Source organism: Eptatretus burgeri, chromosome 6, assembly GCF_056783735.1.
Source record: "Eptatretus burgeri isolate ZD-2024b chromosome 6, Ebu_testis_v1, whole genome shotgun sequence".
Classification (NCBI taxonomy): Eukaryota; Metazoa; Chordata; class Myxini; order Myxiniformes; family Myxinidae; genus Eptatretus; species Eptatretus burgeri.
The window spans coordinates 9,440,978-9,463,977 of NC_140966.1; the positions used below are offsets into that span (position 1 = coordinate 9,440,978).

The 23,000-nt window shown below is 40.5% G+C and overlaps 1 protein-coding gene across 6 annotated transcripts in view; it reads left to right on the forward strand.

The window, feature by feature from the left end:
- The window catches only part of LOC147024217 (E3 ubiquitin ligase RNF157-like), a 226,821-nt gene that overhangs the window by 180,336 nt on the left and 23,485 nt on the right, over nucleotides 1-23,000 (forward strand). For all 6 annotated transcript variants that reach the window (XM_085883910.1, XM_085883908.1, XM_085883911.1 and 3 more), the window contains 3 exons: nucleotides 5,361-5,517; nucleotides 11,785-11,861; nucleotides 11,981-12,219. In XM_085883910.1, the coding sequence (XP_085740036.1) occupies nucleotides 5,361-5,517; nucleotides 11,785-11,861; nucleotides 11,981-12,219 (473 nt within the window). The remainder of the gene's footprint in view (nucleotides 1-5,360; nucleotides 5,518-11,784; nucleotides 11,862-11,980; nucleotides 12,220-23,000) is intronic.

Genomic DNA, 23,000 nt, shown 5'->3' on the forward strand with positions numbered 1-23,000 from the left:
GTACTACAACTTTGCCTCAGGACATATTGACCGATTTCGCTTAGGTCAGGGGTCAAAGATCAATTAGTGCAAAAATCGATAATATGCAATAGCTGGAGGTGCCTTCGCGCCAAATGCTACTTCTCTTAGGGTTATGGTCGAATGGTCATGAAAATTCACACTAATCGTCTGGAATACATAGTGCCCAAACGATCGAGCCGGATTTTCGATTTAGATCTTTGTTCACCCACAGCACCCCCTCAAACTTTGGGGATTTCCGATTTCAAACCGCATTTTCGGTACTTTTCATTCAAATGGATACCGAGTAGTTATCAGTAGATGGAACTGGATGAGATTTGATATGCATAATCTTAAGGTGATTCCCTATCCGCTATATGACATCCGTTTTGCTCTATATCTTATAGTTTCCATGCTCGGTGACCCATCGCTGCCTACCGGCTTGTTTCTTTGTCTGTCTGTCTGTGTATAGGATATCTCAAAAAGTTGTGGACGAATTCAGATGAAACTTGATCTTGGTACATAGGTTGGGTGTGTGACAATGAAGAATTGATTCAATTTTGGTGAAGATCAAAATCCGAATCAGGATCTGATAATTTTTTCAGTGATTCTTCATCATCGGGAGATCAGACTCAACTAATAAATAGCACGATATCTCAAAAGTTGTTGGCGGATTCAGTTGAAACTTTGTGGATGCATTGAGTGTGTGGTCAGGAAGAACTGTTTCGATTTTGGTGAAGATCCCAATCCAGATCTGGATACGAGAGTTATTTAAATTTTAAAGTGATTCTTCACCATTGAGAGATTTAGCCAAAAACGATATATGGCTTGATATTTCAAAAATGTATTGGGCCCGATATGTTCTTTTGGATCAGGCGTTGCAAGGCAGAGGTACGCACTCCACCGAGTGTCCTTCTAGTTGGTCTAGAATTGAGAGGACCTGTTTTTGTTTCTCATGAATGGTAGTGTTCTTGGCTGACAGGATATTTCTTATGAATGGAAGTGTTATTGGCTGATAGGATTCAGCAAAAGATTTCGTACAGGTGGAAGAGAGCAGATAGAGGAAAAGTAAGAGCAGCAGAACAGGACTTGACGTTGATGCCAATTTGGCCTATTGATGCTGAAAAGTTGAGGCTCAACAGAAATTTCGCTACTGTCTCAAGTGAGTGTCCGGTCGTAACAAGAGAGTGTCCAGTAGGAAGGGACCATGGGGGTAGAAGATTAAGACCGAGAAGGATGGGCTAGTTACACGAGAATCGGAAGGAAACATCGAGTTGAGATAGTTTGCCTTGTCTGGAGCAGAGTGTGGGTGAAGCCGTTTGAAGTGAGGAAGTGGATGGAGGGGTGTGCATTCACGAGAGACGGACCTGTAAGGTGCCACCATGATTTTGAGGAAAGAGACTGGTTGGAGAGTTCTGTCTTGAGATTCTCAAGATTAGGTTTTCAAGCCTACCTAAGAAAGGACACGTTGTGTGAGCCTTCTGGAGTGATAAAAAAGTTACTCTCAGTCGGGTTAAACCCCTTTGCTGAAAAAGCAATCTGCTTGACCACAACTACCTCATTACAGGATTCAGTGTATCATGGCTGAGTATATCGGTCACAGACATGATAGAATATACGAGAGAGAGAGAGAGAGAGAGAGAGAGAGAGAGAGAGAGAGAGAGAGAGAGAGAGAGAGAGAGAGAGAGAGAGAGAGAGAGAGAGAGAGAGAGAGAGAGAGAGAGAGAGAGAGAGGTGGAGAGAGAGGTGGAGAGAGAGGTGGAGAGAGAGGTGGAGAGAGAGGTGGAGAGAGAGGTGGAGAGAGAGGTGGAGAGAGAGGTGGAGAGAGAGGTGGAGAGAGAGGTGGAGAGAGAGGTGGAGAGAGAGGTGGAGAGAGAGGTGGAGAGAGAGGTGGAGAGAGAGGTAGAGAGAGAGGTAGAGAGAGACAGACAGACAGACAGACAGACAGACAGACAGACAGACAGACAGACAGACAGACAGACACACTTTTGTGAAAGTGTTCACAGGCAGAATCAATTTCAGATATAGCAGAGATGGAAGCCCAATTTTGCCTCAATTGTGAATGCTAATATCCCAGCCTGTATATTGACCTCCTTTTTTGATAACCATCTTTTTTTTAATTCTGAATTCTGACTGTATTTGTAATTAGTTATTTGACAGGAAAGTTCAGATTTAGCATATTTGCCTTTGATTTGTCTAACCTGTGTTTGTTGAGGCCTTTTCTCGAAGTGACATTTAATAATAGTAGCACAGCACAACTATATTTCCCATTACTTGCTTCCTCACCTCTCATTCAATAAGCTCATAATGATTTCAACAAATTGTTGTGACGTTGAAAGACTTGTGCTGTATAATCTCTTATACATGGTTCCTGCACCTTAATGTGCGAGTTGTAAGCATACCTGTTGTCAAAAGATATCCAAAAAAGAAAGTTTGATGGTAATTAGTTTCAGACATGTATGAGATTTAGATAGTGGAAAAAAAATGGAAACACCTGGGTAAAATGAGAGACACCAAGTATATTGAAAGCAACGGCTTCCACATAGGTGTGGCCCATGTGTTAATTAAGCAAATAACATCCCAGCATGCCTCGGGTCATGTATAAAAATGCTGCACATGCCTGGTTGCCTATAATTATGGCTAGCGTAGCTGCAAGAGGAGACCTCAGTGACTTTTAAAGAGGGGTGATTGTTGGGGCACGTTTGGCAGGAGCTTCATTGACAAAGACAGCTCAACTTGCTGATGTTTCACGAGCAATGATGTCGAAGGGGATGTTTGCATGGAACTCCAAGGGAAAGACATTATCAGCAAAGGGCAACAGTGGGCGGAAGCGCATACTCCAGGAGAGTGATATCCATGCATTAATTTGAATTGCAAGGCAAAGCAGGCGAGCAACTGCAGATCAATTGACTGTAAATTTCAACCTGGTGCGTGAGCAGCCAATTTCATCAAAAACCTTCTGCTGAGGTTACGCCGAGAACTGTACAGAGTGGGATACCATAGTCTGGTTACAGTGCACAAACTGCTCATCACACCTGGCAATGCATGTTTGCGAGTCCAGTGGTGCAAAGAGCACAAGCAATGGACTATTGAGCAGTGGCAATGGAGAAATGTGATGTTGTCAGATGAATCATCCTTCACTATATCCTCGACAAATGGATGCGTGCACGTTTGGCGCCAACCTGAAGAACTCTCCAACCCTGAGTGCTTGGTTCCCACAGTGGAGGGTTCTGGTGGTTCTGCAATGTTGTGAGGCCAATTTTCGTGGCATGGTTTGGGTGCAGTCATTCCCTTAGAAGGCAACGTCAATGCCAATCGCTGCTTAATGGTACCGAGTGATCATCTTCTCTCCATGTTGCAGCATTTCTTTCCTGCTGGGATGGGTGTCTTCCAGAATGACAATGTCCCCCATCCACAGAGCTTGTGTGGTCGCCCAATGATTTGATGAGCATGACACTGATGGTGCCGCATCCCTCCTGCAGAATTGCAGATGCTGGTGGACTCTATGCCACGGTGCATACACGCCGTACCCACCGCACGTGGTGGGCCAACGTGGGCCCTTTTATGGACGCACGTGGGCGCAAAGTGAAAAGCGGGTTAAGCATTAAGTGACTTTACATCGGTGTTTCCACTTTTTTGTTTCCACTACCTGTATCTCTATAAGGAAACATTTTTCCTCCCTCTTGCTCCTTTTTTGGCAATCTAAATCATAAGAGTAATGAAATTAAAAATATCTTGTCAATTACTTACAAAAAATAACCTGTTTTCCTGATGCATTTATCATGCATAATTTTGGTTCTTTCCAACCAAAACCTTTCTTTTCCATTGCGACAAAATTCCTGCACATGAAATGCTGTTCCACTGGAGGTTTTATAAGGAAGTGCAATCGGTCCTTAACATGATATAATTCATGTGAGGAGCAATTACAGCAGAAAGTGATTCAAAGAAGAGTGAAGATCATAATCACAGTCATATCACCACAATAATGAAACAGGTTTTGCTGCTTTAAAAAATATATTTAATAATGACCCTTTCGGTGAATAAGCCGGTTGAAAATATAATGTTTACACATATGGTTCTTGTAAAACAACCCATCTTACCATCTTAATAATGAGACTTGAAAATGCAACCTCAACTCTTTAACATTAAATGTAAACATGTTCACAGGCAGCTTTATATACATGAAGATAGATATTTTCATGCCACCCTAAGTTGCCTTGCCATCCTTTTTCGATTGAGACAGACCTGCTTCATGTGTAAATGAATGACCTTGCGCGCAAAGCGAAAAGCGGGTTTAGCAATTGGTTCAATCTGTCTGTCTGTCTGTCTGTCTGTCTACAGATGTCAGTGTATGATCGAGGAACAACTTAATTTCGCATTTTGGACACTAGAACACGAATCGGAACATTAATAAGAAGATGAACCTGCAGTTTAGCTGTACTTTGGCTGTAAATTGGGCAAATTGTACGGAGTCTCGTCCAGAGTGAGCATGCGCACAATGTGGTGAAGTCATTGCTTAGATCTGTCTTCCTGTCTGACAGCGAAACAAAATTGAAGATCATTCCAAACAGGAAACCGTGTTTTTTTAATGGACGCCAGAAAATACACAAACAACAGGCATGAATAACTAATGTAACGTGTTAAATAAGGTGGTGGAAAAGATAGTGCATCAATGGGGGTCAACTTCCAAAAAAAGTTGTTTTTTTCGACAGCCTTTAAAATCTTTATTTTATTTAAATTTAATCATATACTGGAGAACACAAATCGCCTGGTTGGCATTTCCAATAACCTCCAGTTTTGCAAAAATTGGACAAAATATTACACCACCTTGACCAATCAAATTTGCCGCTGGCACTCTCAGCATTGAGAAACATTGAGATTCAGACAAAAATCACAGCTTATAGGAAATATAGATCTTGCTCGACAATGCAAAACAAGAGTTGAAAAGACCCTCTCCATGTCTTTTATCTCAAGACTGTGTGGGGTATGGTGTTCTATGAGGAGGAGGAGGAGGAGGAGGAGGAGATTGGGACCATACTCTGTGCAGAGTGTTGGTGCTGCTTAAGCAGTCTCCTTGGCTATTGGGCACAATCCTGGACGGGTCATCACTCCGACATAGGATGCCAGCATGCTGGCACTCATTTTGCCAACCTCGGAAGGATGACAGGCCGAGTTAACCCCACCTGGTATTAATTTAACAGTTGAGCAGGATTTGAACTCAGGACCTTAGGATCCAAAGCCCACCACCCTAACCATTAAGCCAACGCCAGGCATGTGTTCTATGAACTCTCTAGTTATTATCTCCATTCGAAAAGTAAAACTAGGTGCCACATTTCAATTTTTTTTCTTTTTCTTTTCCACAGTCAGAAGATGAAGGCAGTGACAACAGTGGTGAGTGCGTGGTGTGCCTGTCGGATGTGCGGGACACACTCATCCTTCCGTGCCGCCACCTATGCTTATGCAGTTGCTGTGCCGAGACACTTCGCTACCAGGCCAGCAATTGCCCCATCTGCCGCTTGCGTGAGGCTGCAAATACATCACATTTTCTTCCTCCTCTTTCAGTCTCTGATGGATATGTTGCTTCCTTATGCAGAATTTCTTAAGAGATGCATCAATCAATAACTAATTCACAATAGAATATAAGAATTTCTGAACACTTAATACCTATGTATTATAAGTGCAGGAACAGAGTTTGTAATTCTCTGTTTGAAGTTTGAGCAGTTTGAATGCTGTAACCTTCTTGAACAGGATAATTCAAACAACATGTCTGGTGTTTCAGAGCTCGGAGTTCAAAGTGTATTTTCGTGAATGAGGTTAATGTTTACCAGGATGATTGTTTGAATGGTCACTGGAGAAAAAGGACATGGGGAGTGTCTTATTACTGGTGTAATCCTATCATTGTTATTATATGTGGCACATACAGCACACACATAATTCAATTGCAAGCGATGCAATATTCTTCATAAGAATTTGTCATTACTGTTTGTCACAATGCAATATTATGACCTTGGTATGACAGACCTGAGCCTCGTCCTGGCGGCGGAGTTGCTCTCTTCATCAAAGACTATTCCTCACTCTCCATGCACTGCCCTCACTCCCCCACACCCCCAGGAATACCTCTGGCTATGGCTTCCCTCCACTCCCACCTCATGTTTATATGTGTAGTGTACTGTCCACCAAACAATGATGATCCATTGACACCTCACCATCTGAAAACTTGGACCAACTTCAGTCATCTCATCCGAACTCTCTATTCCTCATATGTGGTGACTTCAATTGTCATCATGCCAGTTGGCTGGGTGTGGGTACCTCTCTCACCTGTCATGGCACTTCATCAAAAGACTTCTGTGACTCATTGTGAATGACTCAATCGGTCAACTTCCTGACCCGGAACTCAACCAATGGTACTCCATCTCTTCTGGATCTTATTTTGACAAATTTCCCTGAAAATATCTGCTGTTCTTCCTTCGTTCCAATCGGTTCTTCTGACCACGTGCTTGTCAAAGTGGACATCTCTCTGGCTATTATCAGAGAACCACCTCACCGCCGTCGAGTTTGGCATTTCACTCAATCCGACTGGCAGGGTCTCCAAAGCAGCCATCAAACTTATCCACTGTTCTCCTATCGCTACTTTCTCCAACATCAACTCATCCTGGGAATTCTTTCAAAGAAACTTGCTCTCCCACATGCACAGATTTATCACCTCTCGTCTTCAGTTGTCCTACCCTTCCTCCCGCCCTTGGTTCACTGAAGCTTGTGGTGAGGCAGTTGTCCTGAAACAACTTGCCTTTGCCTCAAGGAAAGCAAACCCAACTAAGTGTAATCTCAGTTCCTTCCACAAAGCTTGGAACAAGTGTGTATCTACCCTCAGGAGAGCCAAAAAACATTTCTCATCTCATGTCAAACTCTCAAACCTCTCTCCGGCTTCCAAATCCTGGTGGCATCTAATCAAACATGTTTCTGGTGTATGTTTCCCCACCCTCCCCTCCCTTACCTCAAATGGCCGCACTGCTGATACCACACATGAAAAGGCTGAATGCCAAAACTCAGTGTTTGCAGCTAAATCTTGTGTCTGAAACCGATCGCTTTCTGTACCCACCTTACCCAGTCGCACCCAACTGTCCCTGGACTCTGTGTCCTTTTCTCCTGACAAGGTGGAGAGCTTGCTGTCAAACCTCGACTCAGATTCTGCAACCGGTCCAGACGGCATCAGCCCACGTGTCCTAAAAACCTACCCCTCTGCTCTTGCTCACCCTCTCTCTGTTCTATTCACCCTCTCATATGCTCAAGGTCATCTGCCATATGGTTGGAAATCAGCAAGCATTACCGCCCTGCAAACATAAATAAGCTCAAATGAGCTGAGATCCTCGTCCTCTTAATGATGACGTCATAAAAAAAACGAATATGACGTCATTGTGATGTATCAGGTTTGTGATAAAATATCTGTGCTAATGCCCGGCTTGATTCCCGCAAACAAAATTCAAACAGCTTGCCTAGTTTCGGAGATAATGGTATAGGCGATTTCAATTAGCGGCGATATTATGACGTCAACTTTTTTCTCGGAAGAATTTCCAAAATCGGAGATGGTTACTGCCTGCGCGTGGGCTTTCTGTATATACATGGCAAGTTTCACGAAGATTCGATGAAAACTCTGGGTTGTGAAACAAAAAGTCAAAAAATAGGAATGACGTCATAAAAATTGATATGACGTCATAGTGATGTATCATATGTGCGGTAATTCATCTCTGCTAATGTCCTGTTCGATTCCCACAAACAGAATTCAAAAAGCTTCCCGATTTTGAGATAATTTTTTAGGCTATTCCCATTAGCGGAGATATTTTGACGTCATAACTTTTTTCTAGGAGGAATTTTCAAAATCGGAGATGGTCACTGTCTGCGCAGGGTATTTTTACATGTATTTGCCAAGTTTCAGGAAATTTCGATGAAAGCTGTAGGCTGTGAAACAAAAAAGCCCACAAGAACAACAACGTGAGTAAGACTTGGAGATCTTCCACCAGGATCTAAAAAGGTGCAAAAACAGATCCCTGCAACTACAGACCAATCAGTCTTCTCCCAATCATCAGCAAGGTTATGGAATCCATCATCGCTTCAGACATTAAATCCTTCTTCTCCAATGGCTTGATTTCTGATCATCAATTTGGCTTCAAACCAGGTCACTCTACCCTGGATATGCTGCTTCTGCTCTCCCAACAATGGATGGAGGTACTCAATACCAGACAGGAAATCCGAGCCGTATCCCTGGACATATCATGTGCTTTTGACACAGTCTGGCACCCTGCCCTGCTCAGCAAACTCTCTTCCTATGGTATCCAAGGCCATCTCCACTCATGGCTCGCAGACTTCCTCTCCTGTCGCAGCCAACATGTGGCCCTAAATGGAGTTCTTTCATCCCCTCCTCATGTCCAGGCTGGAGTTCCTCAAAGTAGCATTCTGGGCCCTGTTCTTTTTTTAGTTTTCATCAATGATCTCTCCGACTCTCTGGAAAATCCTCTTTATATCTTTGCTGATGAGTCCACCCTCTGTCGTACCATTGGTCATCCCTCAGACCGGCAAGCCGCAGCTACTTCGCTCTCTGCAGATTTGGATGAAATCCCAAACTGGTCCAACACTTGGAATGTATCTTTCAATCCTGACAAATCTCACACTCTCACTATGTCTCTCCAAAAGCACTGTGTAGAACCCCCCCCCCTCATTTACTTTCTCAAGAATCCTCTGGAAGAAGTCCTTTTTTCAAGCTTCTGCGTCTCACTATCTGAAATGATCTTTCCTGGGAAAGCCACACTTCCAACCTGGCCCCCAAAGCCAGTCTTCGACTGGGAATCTTCCGTCATGAAAAGTCCTTCCTCGGCCCACCTGAGCTCCTGACTACATACAACGCTTTAGTCCATAGCCTGATGGAGCACTGCTCTCCCCTCTGGGCTGATGCTCCTGCCTCTCACCTTTCTTGGCTTCATGCTGTGGAAACCAAGGCATTTCGGATCATTGGTATCTCCTACGGTGTGGCCGAGTATTTGGGCCTCTCACTCTCTCACCACAGGCAGGACGGTGGTCTCTCTGTCTTCTACCATCTCCTCTCCAGTCTCGCCCTCCCCCCCCACCCCGCTGCTCTGTCTGCGATATGCCCCCACCATATTTCCACAGGGCACTCAAGATCCGCCAACAACTCCCTTGTGGTAAAACTCCCAAAATCAAGATTCACTGCTCACCTTCACTCTTTCATTCCTCTTTTTTCCTGCATATGGAATAAACTCCCTCACTCTCTTCAATCCCATTCTTCCCTCCAGGTCTTCAAAACAGCTGTTCACCACCACCTCTTATCTTCCCCTATCCAAAACCTCGATCTTTTCTACCCCCGTTAATCCACCACAATCCCACCTTCAAATTTCCTGTTGTACTTCTCAATAGGTCTTTTTTTTGTAAGGTCCTGAAAGCCCCTGTAGTGTCCATCTTCTATTCCCCATGTTCCCCGTCCCATCCCTCTCCCTTCCACAGATCTCCTCATGTCTCTGTTCCCCACTGTTTTGTCCTTCCCTCTCCCGCACCTCTTGTCTCATGTCCCCCCCCCCCGCCTCTTTTTTTGCTGTGCGTTGTGTGTTAGCTCTCATACGAGCCTCAACAATGTATACAAAAAAATATATGACCTCCATCACCAAAGGTGGAAGGAGGTTATATTTTCATAAAGTTTGTTCACGGCATTGAAAAACAATCCATAGGTATTGACTTTCTTCTCCGTTTCATATTTTATCGGTCATCCATGCCGACCAGTGGTTCCCTGTTTATCTTATCCAGCCACTACCAGGTGATCACCCTGGGGGCATTGCCCCTATGTTAAAATGTGTGGACATGTCAATCTGGGGGTGATTTTTAGCTCACATGGAACGTAGTTTCTGGGAGCTTGTGGCATAGCATGTTGTCCGTCTGTCCACAAATACTTGTAAATTCTTCTCTGAAATGACGCATACGATTTTGATGAAACTTTACCAGAAACCTGTATGCACCAAAGTTTGTTAATGGCATGAAAAAAAAAACAATCGGGCTCTTAAGGGGTCTATGGGGGTTGCTCCCCAAAATAGGTATTTGCTTTCTTCTCAGAAACTACACATACAATGGCGATGAAACTTGACCACAACCTTCATCATCCGTGATGCACCAAAGTTCGTTCATGCTATTTGAAAAAAATGGGGGTTGAAGGGGATTTATGGGGGGTGGGGGTTGACCCCCCCCCCACAATAAATCCTCTGATTCTGTCCCACATTGACTTCCTCAGTATCATTATTCTACCAGGGGAGCATCCTGGGGTATTGCCCCTATTTTCACTGTTGAGAGATAAAGCCAAAAATTATATATAAGAGGATATCTGAAAAAGTTGTGGACGTATTCAAACTAAACTTGGTGGAACCGTTGGGTATGTGACAAGGAAGAATTGATTCATTTTGGTGAAGATCCGAATCCAGATCCGGAGACGAGAATTTTTGCAATCTTTGAAGTGATTCTTCACCATTGAAAGATTGCGCCAAAAACGATATGTAGCATGGTATTTCAAAAATGCAATGGGCCCGATATGTTCAACTTTATCAGGCATTGTGTGGTGGAGGCATGCACTCTACCGAGTACCCTTCGAGTTTACAATATCCATTTCGAAACGGTTTACGACAACATGTCTCGATGTAATGCTCTGAGGTTGCATGTCTGAGATTAAAGATTGTGGCCAAAAATTCAAAACTTCCCAATGTCCTCCAATATTATGAGGGTAGAAATGAGATCCATCCATCCATCCATCCATCCATCGGGACCATACTCTGTGCAGAGCGTTGGTGCTGCCGAAGCAGTCTCCTTGGCTATTGGACACAATCCTGGACGGGTCGCCATTCCGACACAGGATACCAGCATGCTGGCACTCATTTTGCCGACCTCGGAAGGATGACAGGCAGAGTCAACCCCACCTGGTATTAATTCAATAGCCAAGGGGGATTTGAACTCAGGATCATGGGACCCCAAGCCTTCCACCCTGACCATAAAGCCAACACCAGGCATAAACATGAGATGATAGTTTGGTATTGTGACAGGAAATGAAATGTGAGTTCATCATTATCAACTTAAACTGAAATTGTGTTCATAAAAGCACAACATGAAGAATTTGAAAGCAAGGGTAAATTGCAGAAACAGCATATATATCATAGTCATGGTGTTCTCTTTCCTGTGCTATTCAAGTCATTACACTCATGATCTTCATGCCCAGGAGCACAGCCATCATCTCAGTGTTATACAAGACAAACAAAGGAGAACTCCTTATGCCTATATGGAAGTCCTCTACCTTGGTAAACCTCACGTGATCACAGAGAATCAGAGGCCATTACAAGGGGAGAGAGAGAGAGAGAGAGAGAGAGAGAGAGAGAGAGAGAGAGAGAGAGAGAGAGAGAGAGACAGACAGACAGACAGACAGACAGACAGACAGACAGACAGACAGACAGACAGACAGACAGACAGACAGACAGACAGACAGACAGACAGACAGACAGACAGACAGACAGAGAGACAGAGAGACAGAGAGACAGAGAGAGAGATCAGATCCGACCCTACACTGCTGGAAATTGTTTTCACAAATCTGAATATGTACAAGTTCTTTCTTTTTAAACACCAATTAATGATGTTTGGCGGGGGTGGGGGGGGCAGTGGAGTTGAAATTACTAAAGCAATGGACACCCTGTTTTTGTTTCTCCCTTTGAAAGTTTATTTTTGTTCCCTATCATCCACCCTTTTTCCCAGCATTCCGTGGACTGCTACAAATCCGTGCCCTTCAATGGAGCTCAAAACTAACACCGCATGCAGCGCACAGTGATGAGGTAATGATGACTCTCGATGTTTAAGAAATGTAAAAGAGACTGGTAAAGTTGTTACAAACATTAAAAAGTCCAGTCTGCTCACTGGCATCCTCTCCCTCACCTGTCCTTTCTTTTATAAGTGCTTCGACACAATCCCACCTGGGTATGAAGCTGTGTCACTGCTTGAAGCTCTCAACGGTCCTTGCTCAGCATCGCCATCTGGCCCGGTTGGCCCAGGCTCCCTAGCTGAGCGCCTTTCAGCACTGGGTTTATGTACAAGCCCCTCTGTTGGACTTTCAGAGAGTCCCAGCCTCACTAGTACTGAGGGGTTGGGCAGCCATTCAGCGTCACCCCGAGCCTCAAACTACCACCCCCAAGAGTGAGTTTGTTTGCTTCATCTATCTATATTTTACTAAAACTCTCATCTTGTATGTATGTATGTATGTATGTATGTATGTTCCCAAAATACAGCCAAAACGGTACAGGATAGCGCAAAAATTTTCAGCGCACCTTATTTACCATTCTCCTGCGGTGGGCAGTATCAAGTTTCATTCAAATCTGGGAACGAAAAATTATTAAAAAATCAATTCCAGATTCAGTCAAGTACTCTTCGGGAGAATTTGATCAATGCAAACAACCTCGGCGGTATAGTTCGCTGGAGCTATTTTTTTTTTTCCTGAAATGATTTTTTTCATCAACCGCTGTCACAACGGGAAACCAACGGGTTCACGGGTCATCTAGTACATTTTAAAATTCTTAAAACGTAGCATTTACGTGTTCTTATTTTATTGTGTACTCTGTCTTTACATTCATCATTTTCTTTTTTTTATTGCTCCTTGATGTGTTACATCTTTATCATGTAAAATAATGGAAAAATTTTTGTTGCATGACATATATATATATATATATATATATATATATATATATATATATATATATATATATATATATATATATATATATGTCCTTTTATTTAGCACATTTGGCATTTTCGTTCTTTGACATTGGTTTTATTTCCCGTTTTTCATGTAATCGTATATTGTATTGTTATTGCATCTTCTGAGAGGATGAAAAAAAACCAAAACATTTTCACAAATATGGTGTGCAACATAGTGACCATTCACCACTTGTTCACACAATTGACAAGAACTTAAACTGAAGGTGTTAAAAACAAACTTCGGATTGGTCAGGTTGGCGGTGACTAAACTAACACCCCTCATTGGCTTGCTGGTGGGGATGGTGACTGTGATACCCTACCAGGACTACAAACAACACCTGACAAAAGGTGGATGAGGTCCCTTCAGGAGCCAATGGCCATCCAGTAAGGAGATGGTGTCTCCTGAAAAAACACCCATCTGGATAGGACCGTTTTGTGGCAACTCAGGTTTCCGAGAGGGGTAGTGGAACCCTTAATGTGAGGCGGATGAGCTCGTATTAGCCAACGGCAACCATCAAAATGTGGATGTGCTAGTATTTAGCCAAAGGTAACCAAAAACTATACCCGTGGAGAAGAGGGTGGGTACACAGTATCGCTGCAGCCTTGGCAGGCATGGTCCTCGTCCAGTGGATGACACTGCCATTCATTTCTTCCCCAGCTGACATCGGACTCTGGAAAATCCTCTTTATCTCTTTGCTGATGACTCCACCCTCTGCCGTACCATCTGTCATCTCTCTTATCGGCAAGCAGCAGCCTTTTCACTCTCTGCAGATCTGGATAAAAATCACAAGCTGGTCCAACATGTGGAACATGTCTTTCAATCCTGACAAATCTCACACTCTCACTATGTCTCTCTGAAAGAACCGTTTGGAAACCCCCCATCTACTTTCTCAACAATCTTCTAGATCTCACTATCTGCCATGATCTTTCCTAGGAAAGCCACATTTCCAAGCTGTCCTCAAAAGCCAGTCGCTGACTGGGCATCTTCCATCATGCAAAGTCCTTCCTTGGCACACCTGGGTACCTGACAATAAAAAAAAAGCTTTCATCCACAGCCTGATGGAGTACTGCTCTCCCCTCTGGGCTGGTGCTCCCACCTCTCACCTTTCTTGGCTTCAAGCTGTGGAAACCACAGCATTTCGGATCATTGGTATCTCCCGCGATTAAGCTGAGTCTTTATGTCTCTCATTCTCTCACCACAGGCAGGTCGATGGTCTTTCTGTCTTCTACCGTCTCATCTCCAGCTTTGCCCCACACCCCCTGCTCTGTCTGTGATCTGTTCTCCCCATATTTCCGTCGGGCCTTCAATGTCCACCAGCAACCCCCTTCTGGTGAAACTAGCGAAATCACTAATCACTACTCACCTTAACTCTTTCATTCCCCTTTTTCCCCACCTCTGGAACAAACTCCCACACTCTCTTCAATCCCATTCTTCCCTTCAGGTCTTTAAAACATATGTTCACCATCATCTCTTCTCTCCCCCCATCCAAATCCTCGATCTTTTCTACCCTCGTTAATCCACCCCATACTCACCTCCTTCAAATTTCCTTCCTGAAAGTCCCTTTAGCGTCCATCTTGTATACCCCATGTACCCACCCCATCCCTCTCCCTTCCACAGATCTCCTAATGGCTATGTTCCCCACTGTTTTGTGCTTCCCTCTCCTGCCCCTCTTGTCTCCTGCTTCCCTTGTTTTACATTCTGTGTTAGCTCTGACATGAGCCTCGACATTGTTTTCAAAAAAAAACAACTTTGTACCATTTTCATGGTATAAGTGGGCACTGATATTTGTTATCAGTGCTTAGTTGTAAAACAAGCTCAAATGAGCTAAGATCCTCGTCCTCTTAATGATGACGTCATAAAAACGAATATGACGTAATTGTGATGTATCAGGTTTGCGATAAATTATCTGTGCTAATGCCCGGCTTGATTCCCGCAAACAAAATTCAAACAGCTTGCCTAGTTTCGGAGATAATGGTAAAGGCGATTTCCATTAGCGGCGATATTATGACGTCAACTTTTTTTCTCAGGAGAATTTCCAAAATCGGAGATGGTTACTGCCTGCGCGTGGGCTTTCTGCATATACATGGCAAGTTTCACGAAGCTCCGATGAAAACTCTGGATTGTGAAACAAAAAATGTCAAAAAATAGGAATGTCATAAAAATTGATATGACGTCAATAGGGTGAATATACTGATTCTGGCTCACTTTTCCCCATGTAAATGAATGGGGGATTTTCAGCAATTCATTTTTTTTTCCCCCCCTAAAAAGTAAACCCCCTTTTTATCCCAAGGTATATTTATTTGTCTCCCCTTTTAACCTAGGGACACTTTTTTTCAAATAACCAATGCAATAAGATAAAGATTTGTTCAAGTAGTAAAGTAGTGATGTGATTTGTTAAAGGTGATTCTAAAGAAATATCTGAAACATGTAAGTCGAGGGACACTCTTTTTCAAATAACCAATGCATATTGTTTAGCTCACTCATTGAACCTATAAAGATTTGTTCATTCTCAAATTCCTTCAATAGTTTAATTTTTTTTGTACAATAATCCCCATCTAAAATATTTAAAAATAAAACATTTGAATCTTTATATTTTTTCAGATACCCCTTTTGTGCCATGATGAAATGATAAACTTCTCTTAATGCTCTTGTTTGACCACCTCCTGAGCCACAGGTTATTTTTTGTTAGGCCACGCCCACTTTTCATAAGCCCCGCCCACTCCTCAAGGAATTTTAGTTAGCCCCGCCCACTTTTCTTTATGCCCCGCCCACTTACCCCAAGCCCCGCCCACCTTCATGGGTTAGTTCCATAAGCCACGCCCACTTTCCCTAAGCCCCGCCCACTTTATGAGGTATTTTAAGCCCCACCCACCTTTTCTAAGCCCCACCCACTTTTGCTAAGCCCCACCCACTCTTACATCATTTCCAGTTCATCTCTGACTCACAAAGAAATCACCAGAAAATTCTAGAATGTTAAGCTTTTGAAAAATTTGCCTGGGCTTGCCCAGGGAATTTCCAAAGGAAATCACACCCACCAGTCTTTCCCAAAAAAGCCTCAAGCCCAGGCTCCATTTTAAACATTTTTTTTTGCTGGCAATGGTGTGCTGTGTGCCTGCCTGGAGATCGACGACTTGTATGGAACGAAACCTTCAAGTTGATGAACTGGATTCAAACCTCTTATCCATTGAGGTAAGATTTTATTTCCCTATTTTCAGTTTGATTTAAGCATAGACTCATTTAATAATTAAATAACTTAATTAATACATTATTATTTTCTCTCACAGGAAATTGTATCTGAAAATACCGATTTTGCCACAACTTGGGGCAAAATTGTTGGCTTGGTTGAAGACCTTGTGAGTGACCAAGACCCACAGAACGAGCTAGGCCTTGAGTGGGATGACTTTGGGGTTCCTTGGAGATTGACGACTTGTATGGAACTAAACCTTCAAGTTGATGAACTGGATTCAAACCTCTTATCTGTTGAGGTAAGATTTTATTTTCCTATTTTCAAAGTTTGAATGAAGCATACTCATTTAATAATTAAATCACTTAATTAATACATTATTATTTTCTCTCACAGGAAATTGTATCTGAAATACGAAATGAAAATACTGCTTTTGCGACAACTTGGGGCAAAATTGTTGGCTTGGTTGAAGACCTTATGAACGACCAAGACCCACAGAACGAGTTCGTCCTTGATGACCCAACCAAAAGGTTATACCTTGGAGACCAGCAAAGTCCTGAAAAAGAGTTTTGCAACAAATAATATTCATTGTGAGTTATCAAGACAATACCCCCTGAACAAGTTATACCTTGATGAGCCAGAATACAAGTTTTACCTCGGAGACTCACAAATTTCAGACATTTTGAAAAATGGAGTTTTCCTTGATGATCCACAGTTATACTATGTGAGATCTATCACTGAAACCCATAAAAATTGGAAAAATGGAGTTTTCCTTGATGATCCACAGTTATACTATGTGAGATCTATCACTGAAACCCATCAAAATTGGAAAAATGGAGATTTCCTTGATGATCCACAGTTATACTATGTGAGATCTATCACCGAAACCCACACTATTTCTGGAAATTGTGATTCTACCTTGGAGTCTTGGATAGATGGTTATATTTATGGAGACTTGAAATGTGGGTTCTGGCTTGATAACTCATAATGTGATACGTATCTTGGAAACTCAACAGGAATGTGGTTATACCTTGGAGACTTGGAAAGTTGGGTTTATTTTGGAGACTTGAAATGCTACCACTCTTTAGGATCTAAACCTATCAAGAAAGTTCTTACTCCCCCTTTCCACGTCATCAAACCTGAAAGCCTTAAAAGACAGAATTGGAAGAAGAGAAAAAAAACAGAAAAAATATATATTGTTAGTTCTGGGAAGAAAATGCAGGCTTACTCCCCCTTTCTACATCATCAAACCTGAAAGACTTAAAAGACAGAATTGGAAGAAGAGAAAAAAAACGAAAAAATATATATCGGTGGAAATCTCATTTTGAAAAAGACATTGTGTTGGGCGAGGGTTGGGGGGTTGGGGTTGAGATTTTGAATGTGAGTGTTGGGGTTAAGATTTTGAATGTGAGGGTTGGGACACACACACACACACACACACACACACACACACACACACACACACACACACACACACCACCAAACAAAAGTTAAGCCTTGACTATTCAGTTGAGGATTCTGTGTTTGGGGTTCACATATCTAAGAACGTCCCCCTTCACACACATTATATACTGTTATACACCTCGGACGTGGCCCTCGAGTGTCCATAACGGTGTATAGTAGGAGGGAGTGAAGCGCCAACCCATTGCTCCCATTGCACACACACACACACACATCAACAAACAAAAGTTAAGCCTTGACTATTCAGTTGAGGATTCTGTGTTTGGGGTTCACAGATCTAAGAACGTCCCCCTTGACACACATTATATACTGTTATGCACCTTGGACTTGGCCCTCGAGTGTCCACAACGGTGTATAGTAGGAGGGAGTGAAGGACCAACCAATTGCTCGCATGGGTATTATCTGCTGAGTTTTGTCTTTTGTAATTCCTGTGAATAAAATGAACCTAAAATCTCTTCCCCTTCTAAATCATATATCTTATAAGTCCAAGGAACCGTATCTATTACATAAACAATTTTAAAAAGTTCATTTGTCCATCACTTTGTATAACCTTTTTCAAAATGAGATTTCCACCTATATATTCTTACGATATCACCAACTTTGAACTGAGGTTTTCTGATATTAATCTTTTTCATATTTTAATTTTGTAAATGTTTCTGATGGTTTCATATTCGTTGACGTGTGAATCAGATCATTATACTTATCCACAATATCCTGAATAAAAGATGACCATTGTTGTGAACCGAGTTCTGTGAATTTTTTATATAGTCTCTTTTTTAAGGTACGATTAAAACGTTCAACAACAATGGCCTTCCCTTCATTAAAGGTACTGTATAATGTAATACTGTTATCTTTTAGAAAATTCATAAATGTCTTGTTATAAAACTCTCTACCCTCATCAGTCCACAATTTTTTTAGGTTTTCTCTTACTTTTATTAAATATCTGTTGAAAGGCTAACATAAGAGTATTACCTGTTTTGTTTTTTAAAGGGACAACCCATGCGTATCTACTCCTCAAATCAATAACGGTTAAAGAATACTTGTTCCCCTTATCATTCTCGAGTTCATTCAAATCAGCGGACCAGATATAATCAACTTCCTTGGAATAAACCTTCCTTCTACGAAACTTTGTGAATATTGGTTAATGTAATTCATCAGCTAATTGCTCTTCAGTCTTAATGACATCATTAGAGCCTCTTAGTTTTTTGAATTTCCAAGTCCAAGTTTCAATTTAGCACTGATCATCTTCTTCACGATGAACCAATCAACTTTTTCTCTCAAGGTTGGATTTTGTATCAGAGACAAATTATACAACATTTCTCTATCGGCTTCATGCTTTTCTTCCAAAGTTGTGGTATTCCCATAATCAATATCGTGTCTCATGCACTCTTCATCAACTATATTGATGGGTTTACTCCATGATTTATGATTGTCTGCCTCATATAATCTTTTATCCAAGTTTGTGCCTGGACCACAGAAAGAATACCCTGGTAGATGTAATTCCCCTGGAATTCCAGTAGTTGTAAGTTTACTTCCTGATAAAAACTTTTGTATATCTCCTCCGAGTTTGTGTTTGGAGATAAATTGATTTTTTTTTTGAACCACACACCGAACATATACCTTTTGTATAACCCTGTTATTTTTACTTTTAATATATGAAATATTTTTCGTATCAGTTTTCTTTTTACATTTGATGCAATAACAAATTTATTTATGAGAAAAATTCCTGCAGAGTGCAAAAACCTTTTTAGTTTCCAACATGCACATTTGAATCTTAATTTTTAAAACATAAAGAATCCTTAGAAATGCCTTCACTCTCTCCTCCATTTATTTAAGAAAAAAATGAAAAACTTGAATTAAAATCCATATCTTGTCGATGTCAATAGTCTTGTCGAAAATATTGCAAATAGACTTGTCAATTCTTTGTTTTCCTCCTCGGTGGGTTGAGTTATTTTCTTTAATACCCCCAATCTTTTTTAATCTCACTGGTTTCGATATTTGCATATTTATTTAGTCTTGCTCTTTCCTCCCTCTCCTCCCTCTCCTCCCTCTCCTTCTCTTTCTTCTTCTCTCTCTCCTCCTTCTCTTTCTTCTCCCTCTCCTCCTTCTCTCTCTTCTCTCTTTCCTCCTTCTCTTTCTTCTCCCTCTCCTCCTTCTCTCTCTTCTCCTTTTCCTCCTCTTCCCTCTCTTCTTCAACTCCTTCCTCATCCCTTATTATCCTTGAATCGCTTACACCCCATAGAATATCATACATATATTAATCAGGATTTCTTGTTATTCCTGTATCCAAAATAATTTTTTTTCAACAGGAAACCATTAAAATTTCTTTTGAATTTCTAAAAGAGCCTCACCTTTTCTTAACTTTATAATTTTTTCATTATTTAACATTCTAATTAAATCTAAAGTTGTCGGTTTATCAACATCAGCATAATGCCAATCTTTTATTGAAAATACCTCATTCTTATGTTGTAGAACATATTTATTAAAATTCCGAATACCCTTTTCTTGAAGGTATGCTTGGACACAGAAATGATAATTTTCTTGAAGCCTTCTTGCTGTCATTTATGTATTAGAAATATATGTTAGAATAATATTATGGCACGAAACACCTCCCCATCTTCCCATAGTTAAATCATTTTGTATTTCCTTACTTATTAAATATAATCCTGTTTTTTTCTGTTTTCATGATATAAACTCGGGCAAAACCATTATTATATTTACCCTTATTAAATTCTTTTATTTGTTGTTTACTAATCATCGCTCCACAAAACTCATTCTCCATACCAAGTGGATAATATTCTTCCTTACGAGACTGATTTAATTGTTCCACGTCTTCTAGGTCAATTTTAAATGACCAATTATACCCTAAATCATTCATATCATTCCCCCATTGTTCTATTCTCATGCAAACGATATGCCCTTCTTTTAAAAAAATTTATTTTAATTCGAACTCTGAATTCTGTATGACCTGGAGATAAAATCAACACTTCTTTATCTTTGGCATACACGGCCGTTTTATTTAAGGACATATATTGTGATAAATCGCTTAATCTCACCAAGTCATTCGCGTCAGTCGGGCTTGGATAATTTTTTAATTTATCAGCATTTTTCATGTTAATATTTTTGTTTATATTATATTTATGTCGTTCAGCCTGTGCCTTTGTGGAAAATTTGATAAAACAATATCCAGTTGTTGGGATACACCAGAGATAGAACCATATTTACCAACATAAGTCATTTATATGAGATTAAAAATAATGTCATAAAAATTTTTTATATTTGTTGAGTTGAAATAACACATATAGACATAATTGACCACAACACTTGGAATTTAATTCTTGGACTTGAAATGTTTGATAAACACCATTCTGTAAGAATTTTATGACTTCAACATGTGGTGGAAGACCAAAACTATCAAAATAATATTTGTCTTGACTATTAAAAATACAAACCCAATGAGAACCGTTCCCATTATTATCTTCTAAGTTCATAATAATATTCTTTGTATGTTTCGGCACATTTGTTAATTCATCTCTCAATCAAATAACCACATTATGAATTTTTAATTTTTACAATATTTGACAAGTTGTAAATTTGATGTTGTATTCTTTCCAAATTCTTTAAATCACTCATCAATGGTCATTTATTTATTAGAAAGATATAATCCATTACCTCTTTTAGTTAATTTTACACCTGCTTGTGTGATCGAAGAAAGCATATCTCCAACTGACAATCTCACTTAATCAGGCAGACCTTCAAGTATTTCAGCAAAATCTACAATTACACCACTTCCACTAATTTGTTTCTCCAACTCTTTGTTATGTCTTTCCAATTCTTTTTGAGCCTGGAGTTGAGCCTTCCTTTCGTTGGCAGTTTTCACCGCTGTTGAAATACCACCCGTCAATGCTCCAACCGCACTTAAACCAGCAAATAAAGGAATTAGAAATGGGAGAAATCCTCCACTCGTCTCTCTTATTGAATATTTTTTCAACATTGGTTTTGTCATTTTTATTTTAAGTGAGCCAGTATCATTCAAGATTTTAACCTGTTCTCTTGCGAGCAAAAGATCAATTCTTACTGCTCCTTTTCTCTGAATTGTATTAACGTTAATCATACAAGGCTTTTGATTTTGAACACAAGCTGATAGTTTATGAAGATTGATTTGATTAACATATTCCTCAGTTGGTACTTTGCCACTCATTTATTTCACAAAAAAATTATGTGAGACTAATCATAACACCATTATCTGTATTAATCTGCAATTCTGTTTCTTCCAAAAGCAAACAATATGTATCAACTTCTTCACTCTCTCCTCTTTAAATGTATAGGGAAGTATCCACTCGATTAGACTTTATAGTTTCCTTTTGAGTGCTCAGGTCAAACGCATGGATTGTATACAAACTTTTAAATGCTGTCATATCCAAAATAGGTTCTTTATTTCCATTACTTTCACACACGTTTTGGTCAGACTTGTTTGCTTCAGCATAATCATTTTTTTCCCAATTAATTTCCAATCTATCTCGTGGATAAAATGTTCCATCTCGAGAAACAAGAAGTTGTTTCACCTTAGCATTATCACTCAATGCATTATTCTTATCAGTAGCAGTATCACCATCTGTTTTTTTAAAAATGATCCACAGATATCGTGGCTTTCCTTCCAGAACACCCAAATTCCACGTGTAAGTGGTTTGGTTGAGTTTAATGTGTTGACATCTTCTTTTGAGGTATAATACACTGTGTGGTTTCTTCGAGTTCAGTCTTCTATTCAACATCTCTTCTGTTTTAAGATTAGGAATATATTCACTAATATACCAACTCATTTCATCAATTACAAATTTATTCTGCTCACCAAAAGCACTACCAACACCAAAAAGCAATCTATTTTCATTATCATTCCTTTGGAGTTGAAATCTAATTTTAAGACCATACAGAACTTTATCATGATCACAAAATCCAAATATACCTTTAAGAGGAACTGCCACAGTAAAACTAATTCCTGCTTTTGTATCATCATTATACATTCCTTTCCTTTGATTATATCCTGGGTCTGTGTTTGTTCCCATTGACATATCAGGAATGAAACCTTCAACAGCCCCCTTTCCCATTCTATCACCGAATCAATATAGTGGAAATTTCATCATTTCAGATACAGCAGAGACGTAATCAACCGCTTCAACTTCTTGTGTTCCAATGTACAAACGAACACTATCAAACATTTTCCAGGAGAAATCATTTACGAGTGTAGCGTTTGTGTTATTCCCAGCCTTAGTGAATGTGAATTTACACAAGAAACTTTCGGATAGATTCAAATAGGTTTGTTGATTATTTATTTCAAAACTTTTGTACCATTCGTATTCCAGTCTGTTCCAGTTATTGCATTTACCTTGAAGTAATCTTCTTTTTAGTGGAGTTTGAGATGACATTGGTATCATCCAAATCATAGATACTATCAATTGCTTCCATACTTGTATTTATTTAGGAAAAAAGATGTTAAAACTTTTGAAACCCTGATCCAAGTATTCAAATTATCTTCTATCATTCTTGGGGGGGACAACTGAGTTTTGCCTTTCTTAATTT